Source organism: Zerene cesonia, chromosome 26 (genome assembly GCF_012273895.1).
Source record: "Zerene cesonia ecotype Mississippi chromosome 26, Zerene_cesonia_1.1, whole genome shotgun sequence".
In the NCBI taxonomy this organism is placed as follows: domain Eukaryota; kingdom Metazoa; phylum Arthropoda; class Insecta; order Lepidoptera; family Pieridae; genus Zerene; species Zerene cesonia.
In genome coordinates, this window is record NC_052127.1 from 3,985,169 (window position 1) to 4,000,852 (window position 15,684).

Sequence of the window (15,684 nt, forward strand, 5' to 3'; positions counted from 1 at the left end):
ATGATTCCCAATAACGTATCACATTAGTTCCAACCTCCGAGCACACCAGCGCACTCGGGGCCACCACTCGTGGCAGTGGCGGTGCCAAGTCTGCGGCAAGGCTTTCAGCCAGAATCGCTACCTCGAGAGGCATAGAGCTGACGCGTGCAAGAAGTATAAGTGAGATTTATTGTATTTTCACCAGTTTTATCTAGGTCTAATTTACTATTCTATTATATATACTTCATAAGCGTAGAAAATCCAGGAACTGTACTATAGTTGTTTGTAAAAGAAGGTTTAATAATTTTGAGTGCACAACAAACATCATTTCCAAATATTCTAGATACTGAAATAAACGTATTTTACTGTGGGATTTGACGCTTGTCTGAAGTGCAGAAGTTAATCTATGAAAGCAATTAATTGGCTGTTCCAAAAACGCACTCACATAGCTGTATACCATTAGTAAAAATATGTTAATAGCTAGCCTAGGATCAACTGTAGAAAAAACTCTACAATATTCCTATTAGCTCTTTTACAATAATATTCTTTAAATAATTTACAGAATGAACACCCGTCAAGCCCACGCTAACTGTCATTCAAATAAATCAGATGTGGTCCCTCTTTACGGGATGATTTGTAACAGAAATATGTTACCAAAGCCCGCTATAGAGGTCGCTAAGAGCGATTGGAATGAAGAGCCCATAGACTTGTCTATGGGTAAGAGGAAAGAAGAAGTTTAGTACTCTATGGCAAACAAACCATAGATTACAGAAAAGGTTTTATTTAAGACTTAATATATGTGATAAAATATACACATTGATTTTATCGTAACATTAGGCTTTTTCAAACTTTATTTAAGAACCAAATGAATAAAACTGAAGTTTTTATTTCAAGCATTTAGCATGCATTTAGTTCAATAAATGATATGTAAAACCTGTGACCAATGCCGGCAACACATTATTTTTGCGGAGTGATATTTACCCATTATTCAAAATATAGCATTAAGGTTGAGAATTGTTAAGTTTAAAAAAATAAATATTTGTGCATGTACTATTATTTATTTACAGTAATGTTCAGTTAGTTTCCTTGTACTATATAGGCACTAGGACAATCTAATGTTAGTAGAACCATCATTATTTTAAACAAAAAAAAAATATATATATATAGACAAAATTTGAATGGTACAACACGAAGGAGGCTTTAAAAAAAAAGAATCATCAAAATCAAATTTTTCCCAGTAAAAATTGATGAGGGAACGAAACCTCCTTCTCATGTGTGTTAAAAATCGTTTATATACATTTAATCTTATGACATTTAAGGAAGGAGTCATACTTTTTTTGCTATGCCTAGTGGTAGGGGCCTCAATCACGGTATCCCTTCCATTATTTAAATTTGTTTCTTTAAAAATTTAGATAATAATACCTTCAACAAAATTCTCGTTTGATTCTTAACATAATATTTGGATTCTGAACTTTAATAAAACAAACCATTACACATATCACTTTATTTACACCATTACGCTAAAATAAATATAACATTCAACACTTAAAAGCGATTTACTGCCTAAACGAACCATAATCATTAAACAAGCGAGATAATCTGCCGCTGCTGTTCGATCACATAAATACATAAATGAATTGACATAAATATAAATAAGAATATGGATATTGACGATATTTTTGAAGACATTATTAGAATATTTGTATAAACCTATAAAAAAAGTTTTCACTTGACCGATTGCGTAAAAGCGATCTTTTGCATCGAAAGAAATATTCCAAACAGTTCATAAACAACGATCCATCTGGTGCATAATATATTTTCAATTCATTCAAAAATTCCCTTATTAGTAACTAAGCCACATTCATCTATTATTAACAGTGATACTTTTAGATAAATAAGGAATTTTATTTTACGGAGTAAGTTGCAATTTCGAACTTAATTACGTTATATGTAAGGCAATTCACTAATACGTAGGTACAAAGACACAATAAACATTATAAATAACATATTTTTATAACACAGGTTACCACGTATACTTATTTAAATCATAGTAAAATTATTATTATTTTAAAAAGCAAAATTTTTACTAAAATATACTGAATTTTTTGATGTAACAACATTACGACATCAAATACCAGATCTAAAAATTTCAAAAGCCAACACCGGAAAGTGGATTCTAAAATTTACGTACATAGGAATGTAGCTTGCTAAAAAAATAATAAGCAAAAATAAAACATAATTCAACTCAAAGGATTTTCAATATCTATATCAGACAAATCATACTGTATGAAAACTTCTTAAAAACTGTTTTTTTTCTATGCTGTAATAAAAAAGGTTATAGTAATAGCAGCCTAGCTTGAACATAATTCATTTTTCACTTTCCCGCTTAAACTAGGTTCTAAACCTTTGGCACAGATTGACTACAAAATAACAAAAACGTCAACCACGTTATTGATATATAAATTATACCTTAATCTTTTTTTCTGCCGAACGGTATTTTGTATTCGGCATAAATAGTCTGGCCATAAAGCCAAAAAAAGTTACTTAAATTTTCAAGGCATTTTAGATTTTCCGAATTTAGATTTATCCTCGTATAACAGCTTGATATGAAGATATTCAGTAGGTTCATACACTACCTTACCTTGTTTGACTAGTTCATTAACATTGCAATTATAAAAAGGTTTCAAATCATTGGATATTTACCCTGAACGCTAATTTGGTTCAATAAAAGTACGAAGTTATTTTCTACAAAAAAGGACAAAGACTTTCTAGGAAGTTACTACTCCAGCTTTTAAAAAACAGAACATAGACAATATAAAATAATTTAAGAAGCAAACGTATTTCCGCAAACGCCCCCTATGCTAGTTGCACTATGGGCCTGTAGGATATTTTTTATCTATAATTTTCCAATGATACTATACATTTAAAATACTTTTAGTACGTTTAAATATTCAATGCACTGTTAAGACTTAATCATTAATCTTTTAATATGCATAAATGCATATATACTTAATATTATGCAAAAATCGACATACGTAAATGTTTAATTTCTATTAATTATAACAATATACTTAACAACGTGTGCGTTTCGCGTATTGCGTGCGATATATTTATTTATTACAATACAAAATCACATTAGGAAAATATGTTCTAACGATCTCGATAAAGGTCTATACAGAGATATAAAATAATCATTTTTACTACACACAAAAGGCACGTAATTAATTAATGATTACAATGAATACACAATGTTCTAATAATAAAACTCACAGGCTTAAAGTACTGTCGTACTCTTTTGGATACATATAATAGTGACATTGCAGGTTAAAAAATTGAATGATCATTTATTTTTTTGAATGTATAGAAAAATCTATAATTTAAAATCGTACAAGTATATATTGGCACTGCCTGTTCATATAACTTACGTATTACATACAAGCATTGTAAAACTATTTTATAATTAGCGTTGATTCATACTGAGAAATAAATAAAACCTAAGAGGTAAATTAATTAATTAACAAAAAAAAAACAATGTCAAAAAAGCTCAATAGCTTTTCTTTATCAATATAAAAAAGAATTGAAAAGTAACTCTGACCGAAACTAAGAAGTAACAGTAATCAGTATAAAAGAAAGCATACATTAGTACAACGCCGCTGATCTCGTAGTACCAGGCTAAAAATGTTGCGGTTGTCACAACTCAATAACAGGAAATAATATAGAAATGATTAAAAACTAGTCTAAAACATGCGCGGCAGCCCTTACATAGTGTCCCGAGCTGCTAACAATATGGCGTATGTAAGTCGGGCTCGTTAATTTCGCCCCTTGCACCTAGATCTGTCTCAACGTCGTGCTAATAATTATTATTGACATCATCGGTGTATAACCACAGAATTTACTTAATAGACTTAATTTCATTCCAATAATGTAAAAAAATCCTTTTTCCTTGTGGTTTTCTAGCGCTATGGTAGTTTTTGACGTTTGTTTCTTAAAAATTATCATTTCTTTTATTAAGAAATTATAGAACACAGTTATATTACGATAATAAATAAGAACAATACAATGTTACAATTTAATATTGCACAATAGCGATTTTGCTTAAAATTAATTATATTAAGCTGATTTAGATCCTTCACGCGCACCTGAAAATATATCATTCATTTACTTTTACTATAAAATTATATTTGAAATCAGTGCAATGGTTTTTGCGTTAAAACGTTACAAGCATACAAAAACAAAAATTAACAGAAATTCCTCTGTATAATATCAGTGTAAACATATTAGTTATATAGTTGGTAGTTTACATTTTTAAAATAATGTTTGTTATCATCTTAAGAGTTAGTATGGGTGATTGACATATGGGGCGTTTTTGTCACATAAAATAATTGACGGGTGCGAATTAATGTATTGCAAAAAGGCTAGCGATCATAATTTCCGTATAGATTCTAAGTTTCTTACTATATTATATGTAAAAAGGTGAAGAGTTTGTTTGTTTGAACTCGCATATCTAAGGAACTACTGGACCGAATTAAAAATTCTTTGACCGTTGTATATAAGTGAGGTCTGAGTCATATATGCTTTATATGTACTACGGGCGAAACCGTGCGGATCGCTAGTAATTTAATAAGATATACCTATGGGCATTATAACGGGGGTTCCTCGCGAATGCCGTCACTGTGCCTGGTGCGACCCGCCATGTCCAATATAGCTTTGGCCTCCGGATTCGCGTCCAGTATGCTCGTATCGCGTTCGTCCTGTAATTTACGATTGCAATTAATGGAAAATGAACTTTAACACCTTATGTTTATGAGCTATTTTGCGTTGCACTAAACAAAGTACTCATTTTATTAGTGTGGTGTGGTGTAGTGTGTGGGAATACTTTACGGCGAGCGCGTTCACGGGGTGAATACCCGTTTTAAGTCTATCATTATTAAATGCGTGAAATGAAACAAAAGAAAATATTAAATAGGAAAAAATATACTTCTTGGGATCTTATTTGATATATCATAGGTAACAAACATATAATCTAACCTTTTAAACTACAATTATCAATAACTAAATAAATATACATACAAATTTCAATGTGTCTCATTATATTCTATTCACAAAACTGTATCCTACTTAAAACTTTCATACGCAACGATTACATACAATTTAACAAAACATAACACTGAGAAATTTTTGAAAGAATAGAAAAAATTTGATCACGAGGCAGGATTCGAACCAGCGTTTCTTGCTACGGTTAGGCAAGAAACGCAGGTTCGAATCCTGCCTCGTGATCAAATTTTTTCTATTCTTTCAAAAATTTCTCATTTATAAAGCATTTCAATGCTATAAAACTAAAAATTAAAAAACATAACACTTTCAAAATTTCAAGTAATCTAAAACAAAGACTACAATTCGATTAAAAATTACTTCCCACGACCCAATTATATGGTAACCTACATATTATACAATGTTACCAGACATTTCAGGAAACTTCTGGCAAATCTTCGCTATAGAGCGGCTTTCCTAACATATGCATAAAGTTCATTTCGGACTTGTGCGCTTCGAACACGCTACTCTTTTGCGACACGACCTCGTGCTGCGAACGTTGTATGCCGAATAAATCAATTTAATAATTACTAACTTAATTAATTAATTTAAAAGCATAATATTGATGTAATAATTATTTTATTTAACTGCTTTTTGAACAAATGATAAAACTGTTTAATGAGCGCTTTTAGAAGAACTCTTATAGTATCACTATAAAGTATAAAAAAGTCACTCTCGCTGTCTGTCCCTATGTATGTTTAAATCTTTAACATTTCGCAACGGATTTTGATGGGAGTTTTTTTTTAATAGATAGAGTGATTCAACAGGACGGTTTATATGTATAATACTATCTATTACTCTCAATTATGGAATAATTACTGCAAATTTAATTCGTGCGAATCCGCGGGCATAAACTAGTATTGAATGAACGCTTGAGTTCGAGTTTAACGACTAACCTAGCTAGGTTTTAGGCTCTAAAAAAGTGTCAATTATACTGATAGTAGAGTAACCGACCTCATCCTTGTCCAAAGCGGGCTTGTCCCCCACGCCCCACACCTCGATGCTGCGGATGCGGAAGTGCGGCTCCTTGCTGAGCCGCCGGTAGCCGCGGAACGTGGAACACGACTCCGCCGAGGAGCCCTCGCCGAACGGTTCCGCTGGAATCCAGATTCCGCCGAATTCCAGCTGCCCGCCCATTAGCTGGAAAAAATGTTTTCTTTTCAATTTTTTTTTTTCAATTTAACGATGTTTAAATAATATATAGTGGATTTCGCCTGATTGTATAGCTAAAATATATATATTTATAGTTGATACCGCGGCTTCACACGCGTGGTACCCGAACAAAAAGTAGCCTATGTGCTTCCATAGTATATTCTATTTCACTTTTTTTACTTTTTCATTCTCATTATATTTGAGATGATGGTTGACAAATAACATGAGGTTATGTACTTTACTATCTAGCTACAAAAACAATAAAGCAACAAAGTTTTACAGAGTCGGGTATAGCCTGAATTGCTACGAGAACAGTATGGCACGGCCGTGCCGAAGTTTCGTTTGTTCCGACTAGGCGGGGTCACTGCCGTGCCATGCCATGCCAAGCCATACTGTCCCATCGCGTGCCATACCGCGCCGTACCGTGATTGAACGTTAACTAAGCCTCACCATTCCATTAGGCAGCGTCTTCGTATGGTGGTTCATATACTGGTAGTGGTCGTTGTAGCTAGTGGCCGGGTACATCCTCATGCGCGGCGCGCACGTGAACAGGAACGCTTCATCGGTCCCCGTCCAGTTGGGGCTCCAGGCCCACGAGGCGGTGGCGAAGCCCCCGAAAATGTAGCCGCTGTTGTCTTCTATGATCAGCACTGACGGACCCTGATCCTGGATCCGGCCTGGATGCGCGTTGGATAGAAGGCTAAGTAAAGTTGTTTTTGGTTGTGGTTTTATTTTGGTGTGTGTTCATAACGAATGACATTAATTGGTGAATTTCTTGCGGATAAAGTATCTAACCCATAAAAATATTCATTTATGGTGCAAGGCAAAGCTAATGTTTAAGCAGTAATAAAAAATAAATAAATTCTTCCATATTCATCAATCAGCATAGGTTTCCAAGAATATACAAATACAAATAAATAATTTTGATTAATCCATCTTAAAATTTAAAATTTGAGTTTGACATTAAACAATTAAAACTGATTTATATACATGTCTGCACTCACCGGCCATCGTGGAAAAGGACTCGCCGTGAATGTGGGAGGAAAATAGAAAGCGCCACTTATGTTGGTACTTCTGAGGCAAGTGACTGTTGATCCAGACTATATGCGATAAATCGATAAACGCTGGATAGTCTGGCATTGCTTCGAGGCCTAGAAACGTCGTAATACTTTAAGTGTACGAAATATATTTCATTATTTACACTAAAATACTTTCTTTTCATGTATGTAGGCTATTAACATCTATATTTGTGTGTATAAATATATTATGATATATGTATTTTTATATACACTTTCCCAACTCCTATCCTCTACTTTAACTGCTCTCAGTGCAACCGGTTGTCTGGAAGAAATCGCTATTTAGCGGTAAGACCGCCATTTGTTATAATGTCACCTAGAATAAGTCTCAATTTGTAATTTTTCCAGAGCAATAAAGTATAATAAATAAATAAATAAATAAATAAATAAATTGAGAACCGGTTTCACCAAATACTTATATTGAGTCTTCTGGTCTATTTCATATTTTTTAATGTAATTTTTCCATCTGCCCCACGTCATATTAAACGATTGATAAACATCATAAATATTAGATTATAATCTAAACAAAACAGATCAATAAGCTGTGAATAACAATGCGACGGTGGATATTAACTTTATACTGTACTAGCTGTCCGCCCCGGCTTCGCCCGTGGTACATATAAAGCCCAAATTCTCCCTCAATACTTTTATTGTAGGGCATCTAAAACTGAAAGAATTCAAAGCGGACCAGTAGTTCCTAAGATTAGAACGTTCAAACAAACAAACGAACAAACTCTTCAGCTTTATAATATATAGCTGTCCAGTTGAATATCTGAATTATTGCGATTAGAGTTATATATTTGAGTTAAAATAATATCAAACGAACTTACTAACCCTTCAGCTTTATAGGTATACTGGTTTGGATGTTTCAATAAAGATATGTTAATACGGAACCCTATTTTTTTCCAAAATAAAATATAGTCTATGATACTCGTGGATAATGTAGCTTTCGAATGGTGAAAGAATTTTTAAAATCGGTCCAGTAGTTTTTGAGCCTATTCATTACAACCTAACAAACAAACAAAGTTTTCTTCTTTATAATATTAGTGTAGATGTACTCCGAAATGAGTGACCCAATTATGATTAATTTTCCCATACAGATTACACATCAAATAAGACCATTATTAAATAAGTTATAATAGAGTGTATACAGAGACCACAAAACTTTAAATTTTTGTATATAATATGAATGTACGAAATGGCTCAAACGATTTTAATTAGATTCGTGAGGCGATAAATCGATAAGGTAAATATGAAAAATAATTATTAAAGGATAATTTTTAAAAAATCGTACATCAGATACATCAGATACTTTTATTTCCATATTTAAATTTGTTACGGTCCGTCAGAAAAAGCAGTAGATTAAAATCTAACGGCAGTGGTTTCTCACCATCAGGCGCTGGTAGCAGCGAGGCCGGTGCTGGTGGTAGCGGTGTGGGACTTTCATCACCAGAGCGCTTGTTTATACCGTAGAGATTCACGAACACCAGTTCCGCTAGTTGCTTCAATAGTATGTTGGTTTGTAGCCTGTAAGTGAACGGACACCATCGATTCGATCGAGAGAACAGAAATTACAAGAACAGAAGTAACAAGAACAGAAGTAACAAGAACAGAAGTTACGAGAACAGAAGTTACGAGAACAGAAGTTACGAGAACAGAAGTAACAAGAGCAGAAGTAACAAGAGCAGAAGTTACGAGAACAGAAGTTACAAGAACAGAAGTAACAAGAGCAGAAGTTACGAGAACAAAAGTTACGTGAACAGCAATAAGAAATATAGCCTGTACTTAAGGAAAAGAGATAAAATTACAACTCGTACTCTGTATATAAAAACCTATTTATCTCACCACTTGGAAAGCTGCTGGGCGTTACAATGATGGTGCGGCGAGTCGAGATCGCCACCAATAGTTGCGGCCACAGCCTCCCCCAGGGCTTGCACATATGATGCGCTGGCTCTGAACCCCTTGTCTATCCACACTCGAACGCGTTTCGATGACGACGACTTGACGATCTTGATGTAAGTGGACACGATGCTCTCGCAAAACTGCAAGTTGCGTCTGATATTGGTTAATGAATCGAAATGATGCTACTAAATATAAACTAACTAGCTGCGTCCCGCGGTTTCACCCGCATAAGTCTGTATCCCGTAGGAATATCGGGATAAAATGTTGCCTATGTGTTCTTCCAGTTGTCCAGCGTACCGGACGTACCGTACGTACCAAATTTCATTGCAATCGGTTCAGTAGTTTTTGCGTGAAAGAGCAACAAACACACACACATCCTTATAAACTTTCGCATTTATAGTATTATATAAGTAGGATATGTTTGTTGTTAAATTGTCTTTCGGCTGATATAAAAAACGTGTTCGATATTCGAATGTGACTTTAAAAAAATATACACTTCACTCGCTTAGCGGATAACAAAGAAGGATAATAGTTCGACCTATCAAGGGAAAAACCCCATATTGAGTTTTATTTTCCCTATGTGAAATCTATAAATATCTTTTTCAATCGACGTTCTTAAAAACAAAAGAGGTTCGAAATTAGACTGGTTTTTTTTTTTTGGATACTCGAAAACTGCGCGCGTTGTAAAGGACTGACGTGATAATTTTTGTGTATGTATTACTGTTTTCATTTAGTCCCATATAATAATTAGGAGTTGTACCATACTGAGATCTTGGCTTACGTTTATTGATGAATTGATTTTGTATTCAAATCGTACAATACTCTGCAAGTAATTCATTATTACTAACCACTCAAACCATCGCATACATACGATACATTTCGACCGACCATGACTCGGGCCATTAACAATTCTATACTAGAGAGCCACATTGCCTCGATGTTTCCACACGTATACAACTGGCGCATAAAACACCAGTTAACCTCACCGCGATCGCTATAACATACCTCTTTTAGCAGCTGATACGGCAATTCGATTTCCTCATTGTAATCCTTGCCGAGGCAGTTGTATGTCACAGTCATTCTCTCGTCCACTGTACCTGTAATAATGGTACTTTATCTATAAGTATGGTAAAAAAGAGGACTGGAAGGAAACGGTCTTTGCCATATTGGGGCAAATAGACCGAACTACCAAGGTCGACTCGTCAGTCTGAATAAAGTTTTATATGTACATTTTGTTGTTTGTATATTTGAGTACCATTGTTTGTGTCTGATTAAAAAAAAGTGAAGTCCCGTATCCCCTAGTGGAGTATGGGGCAGATTATGTACATCCGTTTCACTGATCAATTAATTGTGCCTGATTAAGATTTATTAAATAAAACAAAAAATTAATGTACCAAGGAGATGATTATATTATTTTAAGAGACACATTACACAACAAAAGCAAAATTTTTTTTCGATAGATTGTTTATTTATAGCTTAATCATTAAATCGATACTATATATTTAAGAATTATCGTATCTAAGCGCTGACAAACCAACATACCTCTCACGTTAAACACATACAGTTCTGCGAAGCGATTGAAGTCGACCGTCGGCGATTTCTGCTGACCGGAGCCGAAGAGAAAATTTGACAGATACTGCGCCAACCTCGGGTCTATCTGCGGACCCCAGAATTTCTGCAACATAGCGTACAGGATATTTTAGATTTGTTGTAGTAATATGAGTAAACAAATGACTCTGTCCCTCTACAATGGGTGAACCCAAATATATAATTTTTATACGTTATTTCCTTATTTGTGTGTAAATATACCTATTAATTATTTATTGAACATTTTCACCGTGTATTTGATGATCCAACGAGCGATTTGGATTGAATATATTATATAAAATCATTGATCGTTTTCTGTACCCGAAGGGTACAATGGAACCTCATTACTAAGAATTTGATCTGTCTTTGTCTGTCTGTCCGTCCGTCCGTCTTTATGTCACCAGTATCTTATGAACCGTTATTACATAAAATAAAAAAATCGAGGTTAAGCAATACTTTGCACGGTCATTAATTGGATGGGCCAACTATTTTTTCTTAACATATTTGTACGGAACCCGAAGTGACGCGAGACTACTTGATCGATTTTTGTTCTTACTGCAGACGCTTACTCATTATCTAGATGAATATATTCCATACGCCTGAGATACGTGAAAAATTATTTATTCCTTTCACAGTTACAAAGTATAAATATATATTTACAACAAATCGAAAACACGTGACAGATGTTTGTCCAAAATGTTCGATCACTAGCGCTAATAAATCTTCTATACGATCGTATAAAATACACGATCGATTATCGCAAATTTATAAAAAGTCGATATACATGATCTGATAATCACGTTTTAAATCAATTTATAGGAGACTACTTTAAAAACCCTTCTGATGATACGAGTACATGAGAAAATCCTTCGAAGAAATATAACAATTTTATGAAACCTTTTTAAGTTTTCAAAAGCAGAGACCAAATTCTACGATAATATAAAAATTCATATATACATGAGTATAATTAATAGTTATCTCATTGGTATGGTAGTTTATAATAGTTTTATTTATTCTTCTAATTCATTGACATGAGTACTTTCATTTTCATCAAAAAGATAATGTACGAAGCCGTAAAAAGTGTAAAATAACCCATAAAACATTGTATTTAACATACAAAATATTTAGAGCGAACTAGTTCATATGAAATGAAAATAGAATAAGTGCAATGTAATTAATAATCTCAGTTTATTCTCGGAACATAACTGCTTTATGATTTTTTAATGACTTTGACTCGTTCTGCCATAACATGTGTATTTAATACCAACGATCTACTTTTAAATTTATTCGTCAAGTTAGATTTCATTAATTAACTTTAACTATGTATTTATTACTATATATTTTATTATTTTTCAATTATTTTATAAATTAAGACCTAAATATACGCCTTATTCATATTCATGTCTTAACAGTTACAAAACATCATAAAGATCACATCCACAATCGACTATCTCTCCTCCAAACTTACAACTTAAAATCTAGTTTCTGAGAGCATTGCGCGCCTCTCAACCGACCTACGTTTCGAATGGCCATACTTACTAAGCAAATAAAGACAGTCATGTCAACTCTTCGATAGAACACAATGTGAGATTACTATAAAGCTACCTAATATTCAAGCAAACGCGAGAAAAATCCGTCCAATATCTCACATCAGCATTAAATATTTATGTCCTAGGTATGGTTTTCTTCAGCGCACCTCGCTAACATAATACGTGTGGTGTCTGATACTGATGGTATCCGGCAAAGCGATTTACGTACATAAATTAATGGGAATTAATTACCTATTTAATGTGTATATCTAGTGCACTGATTATTATGCATGTCAATAACGTTCCGGTCGTCCCGGATTTTATATTACACGGAGGGAAATGTTTTAAAAATTGCCTGCAAATGGAACGTTAACAGTTTGAAATAAGGCATTTATTCCCTTGCATATTGCTGTTGTTTAGTTTGATAAGTAAAAATTTCGAAAAGAGAATTGCTTGTATATGTCTAAGAAAGCAAAATTCCACAGTATTTTCAGTCTCAAAGACCGAGCTGTCGTGAGAGACCACTGACTTCAGACCAATGTGTGTAATTCTTATATAATACTCGTATACGTGTTGTTTAAACAAATACACCACCACACATTCTACAGAGCAATCCTACGATGAAATAGGATACGAAAAATCGCTCAGTTCATGAAATCGCCACATCGAAATATAAACATTTTTCCCTCTATTGTTTGAAGGCAAAATAAACAGTGTGCTTCCGATCGCTCGTCATGTTTACATCTTTCATAATAATTTATGCTTCAATTTAGTGAATATAAATCCATGTACACGGTAAATTGGCTGACTTATGACACCTGAAATCTGTAGAGCCGAAATTTTTTGATGTAATTAATTTTAAAATTTCAAGATATTTTACGCTAACAAACTACTGAGCTTGGATTGCAAACAATAAACTAGAAAGCAATAATCGTCGTAACACAGTTGCAACTACGTCCATAAAAATGTGCTAAATTTATTAGTAATTTCGCAACTAGGACATATTTAGGCCGGAAGTCCGTTTCCTTTTCCCCATCCATACCAGTCTATTTCTTTACTCACATGGCCTCCTATTCTAAAACTTATCAATCTAAAGTTCAACTTTTAAACGATTTATAAGGCGTATTATAAGGCTATAATGCGTATCTATAAATAGTTATAAAATTAAGATGAATAAAAGTTCTTAGGTTGTGTTTGAGCGTGCTTTCTCATTCATTGCATTTAATAAGCTTTAAGCCTTGTCTGGTTCAAAATGCTTTCAGCGAGTGACGTAAAGTTAATTCGATCCGATAAACATTCTGCCCAGAAATAACTGGTGTAATTTAACAATACGCGATTTCTTTTGTTCTGTCGGCGGACGCTTTGATGCGGCTTAAAACGAAACCAACGTTCAATGATAATTTGGTACTGGGTCGAATTTATTGAGTGAAATTGATAAATAGTTGTATCGTTTTCATAATATACGAGTTATACTATTATGGATTTTTTATAAATATATTTTAGGAATAGGGTAAATAAACATTACTTGATCAAATTTAACTATAAAGGTTTGGGGTACATTGGATTTTAGCGAAATAGCTTTTGAGTTAAGATACCTAAGGTAGTGATAATAGTAGACAAATTAGAAGAAGCCAAGAAAGGGCCTTGAAAAAAATATATATCTGAAAGAGCCCGTTAAATATAACCGTCAGTTTACGTTTCTATCGCAAGCAATCTGTTCCCGAGAACGATATCTCCATTCAGCTCATATCAATAGCTTCTGTATTGATTGGACTGAATTCTGATTGCAAAGACAAAACCTCCGAAGAATAAACTCAATAGTATAGCTGGGACAATTGTCTGTCTGGCAAATAAACATAAGTTTCTCGAGGTCGGAGGGGTGCCATTAACGAGCAAACACACCCTCACCTGTTCTATACATATATCGTTTTACCTTGTTTGTTTTCTATTGAAGTAATGACTCAATATCAATCTTTGATATGTAAGTTCTTTTCAATGGTAAATTTCTGATGTGAGCTTTTTGCATACTGTATTCTAGTGGTCAATAATATCAAATACATGAGATGTTTCCACAAGTTCATGAGAACCTCGCTTCAAAAATGTTGGTAATGCAACTAAACGTATAAATAATATATATTTTCTTGGAGACAGCTATTTCCGCAAAATATAGCTGCAAGACATCTCGATGAATACACATCATACTTATAAAATCCCACATTAAAGTATTAGTAAAATTCGCAATTACAAATCTACCATTCTGAGTCTAGTGTCTACCATACTATAAGACAGATAGATGCATCACTATAAAAGCTCCATAAAAATTCCTGTCAGTCTTCAGTCCTTAATCGAGCTCCTTTGTACCGCCCACAATTTCCTTCCTGCGCAAACGATTCGATTGTTTTAAATCGATTCACATACCGCTCGTGTTATAATTCTATTTTAATCTGCGAAAATTTACGCCAGCACGTCGATTTAGTGAGCAATAAATCAAAATGTGCAAACATTCCCCGTGTTACGACTAGGTAATACGAGCTAACGTTGTATCGACTGACTCAGATGTACTTGTAGGTTTTAATTTAATAAGTTCTTAAGAGATTTAATTTGCATATTGGTTGAAATGGTCAAAGAGCTCTAATTTAGGTAGTTATCTACCATTTATTAAAGCACAAAAACCATCGAGGAAAAGCTTTGTTTTTCGTTTTACAATTCGAACTGCATTTAGATTTCTTCTATTATACAAACTTATAATAGTATAATTGACCGATTCCTTGGTATAGTGGTTAACGCGTGAGCGTAGAAGCGACGTAGATGGGTTCGAATCCCGGTGGAGACACACAAAAAAAATGTCTCGATCTGGCAGTACACAGCAGGCTGATCACCTACTTGTCCATAAAGAAAATAGAAGTCTGTCAGTCTGTCAGTGAAGCAGATGTATATCATCTGCCCCATATCCCACTAGGGGACACGCGATTTCACTATAATAGCATAAATAAATTTAAAGTCAAAGAATTGATTTATTTGAACACTTTAATCTAAAGAAGTAGAAAATTCTTTCACCGTTGGATATGTACATGTCCCCTGAGTGCTATAAGCTATAAATGTACTATACCGGGGCACTAGCGATCCAGTGATAGGATATTCTGATTTCCTAAGTTAAATTTTTAACTCCAAAGTGGTTTCAAAATATCAAAGACGACACGATGCATATGTTCTGTTCAATATTGTGCAGATTTTTTTTTAGCAATCTTTCTAGAACATTTATCTATTATATTGATTTACCGTAAAGTTTATCGAAGTTTTCGTAAACACTTTATGAGTGTTCTATCGACACGAATATTTAAAAGCTCCAACAAATTGAAACGCTTTTT

The 15,684-nt window shown here is 33.8% G+C and overlaps 2 protein-coding genes across 4 annotated transcripts in view; one reads left to right on the forward strand and one right to left on the reverse strand.

Annotated features, from left to right (window-relative positions):
• Positions 1-719, forward strand: part of LOC119837181 (zinc finger protein SNAI1-like) — a 3,894-nt gene extending 3,175 nt beyond the window's left edge. The window contains exons 4-5 of the mRNA XM_038362705.1: positions 28-159; positions 542-719. Of these exons, the coding sequence (XP_038218633.1) occupies positions 28-159; positions 542-719 (310 nt within the window). The remainder of the gene's footprint in view (positions 1-27; positions 160-541) is intronic.
• A 749-nt stretch (positions 720-1,468) lies between these two features.
• The window catches only part of LOC119837064 (MTOR-associated protein MEAK7), a 19,126-nt gene continuing 4,910 nt past the window's right edge, over positions 1,469-15,684 (reverse strand). For all 3 annotated transcript variants that reach the window (XM_038362556.1, XM_038362557.1, XM_038362555.1), the window contains exons 3-11: positions 10,743-10,875; positions 10,206-10,297; positions 9,144-9,340; positions 8,689-8,825; positions 7,227-7,373; positions 6,673-6,899; positions 6,025-6,210; positions 4,611-4,730; positions 1,469-4,118 (exon numbers count right to left, since the gene is read on the reverse strand). In XM_038362556.1, the coding sequence (XP_038218484.1) occupies positions 4,620-4,730; positions 6,025-6,210; positions 6,673-6,899; positions 7,227-7,373; positions 8,689-8,825; positions 9,144-9,340; positions 10,206-10,297; positions 10,743-10,875 (1,230 nt within the window). In that variant the 3' untranslated portion in view covers positions 1,469-4,118; positions 4,611-4,619. The remainder of the gene's footprint in view (positions 4,119-4,610; positions 4,731-6,024; positions 6,211-6,672; positions 6,900-7,226; positions 7,374-8,688; positions 8,826-9,143; positions 9,341-10,205; positions 10,298-10,742; positions 10,876-15,684) is intronic.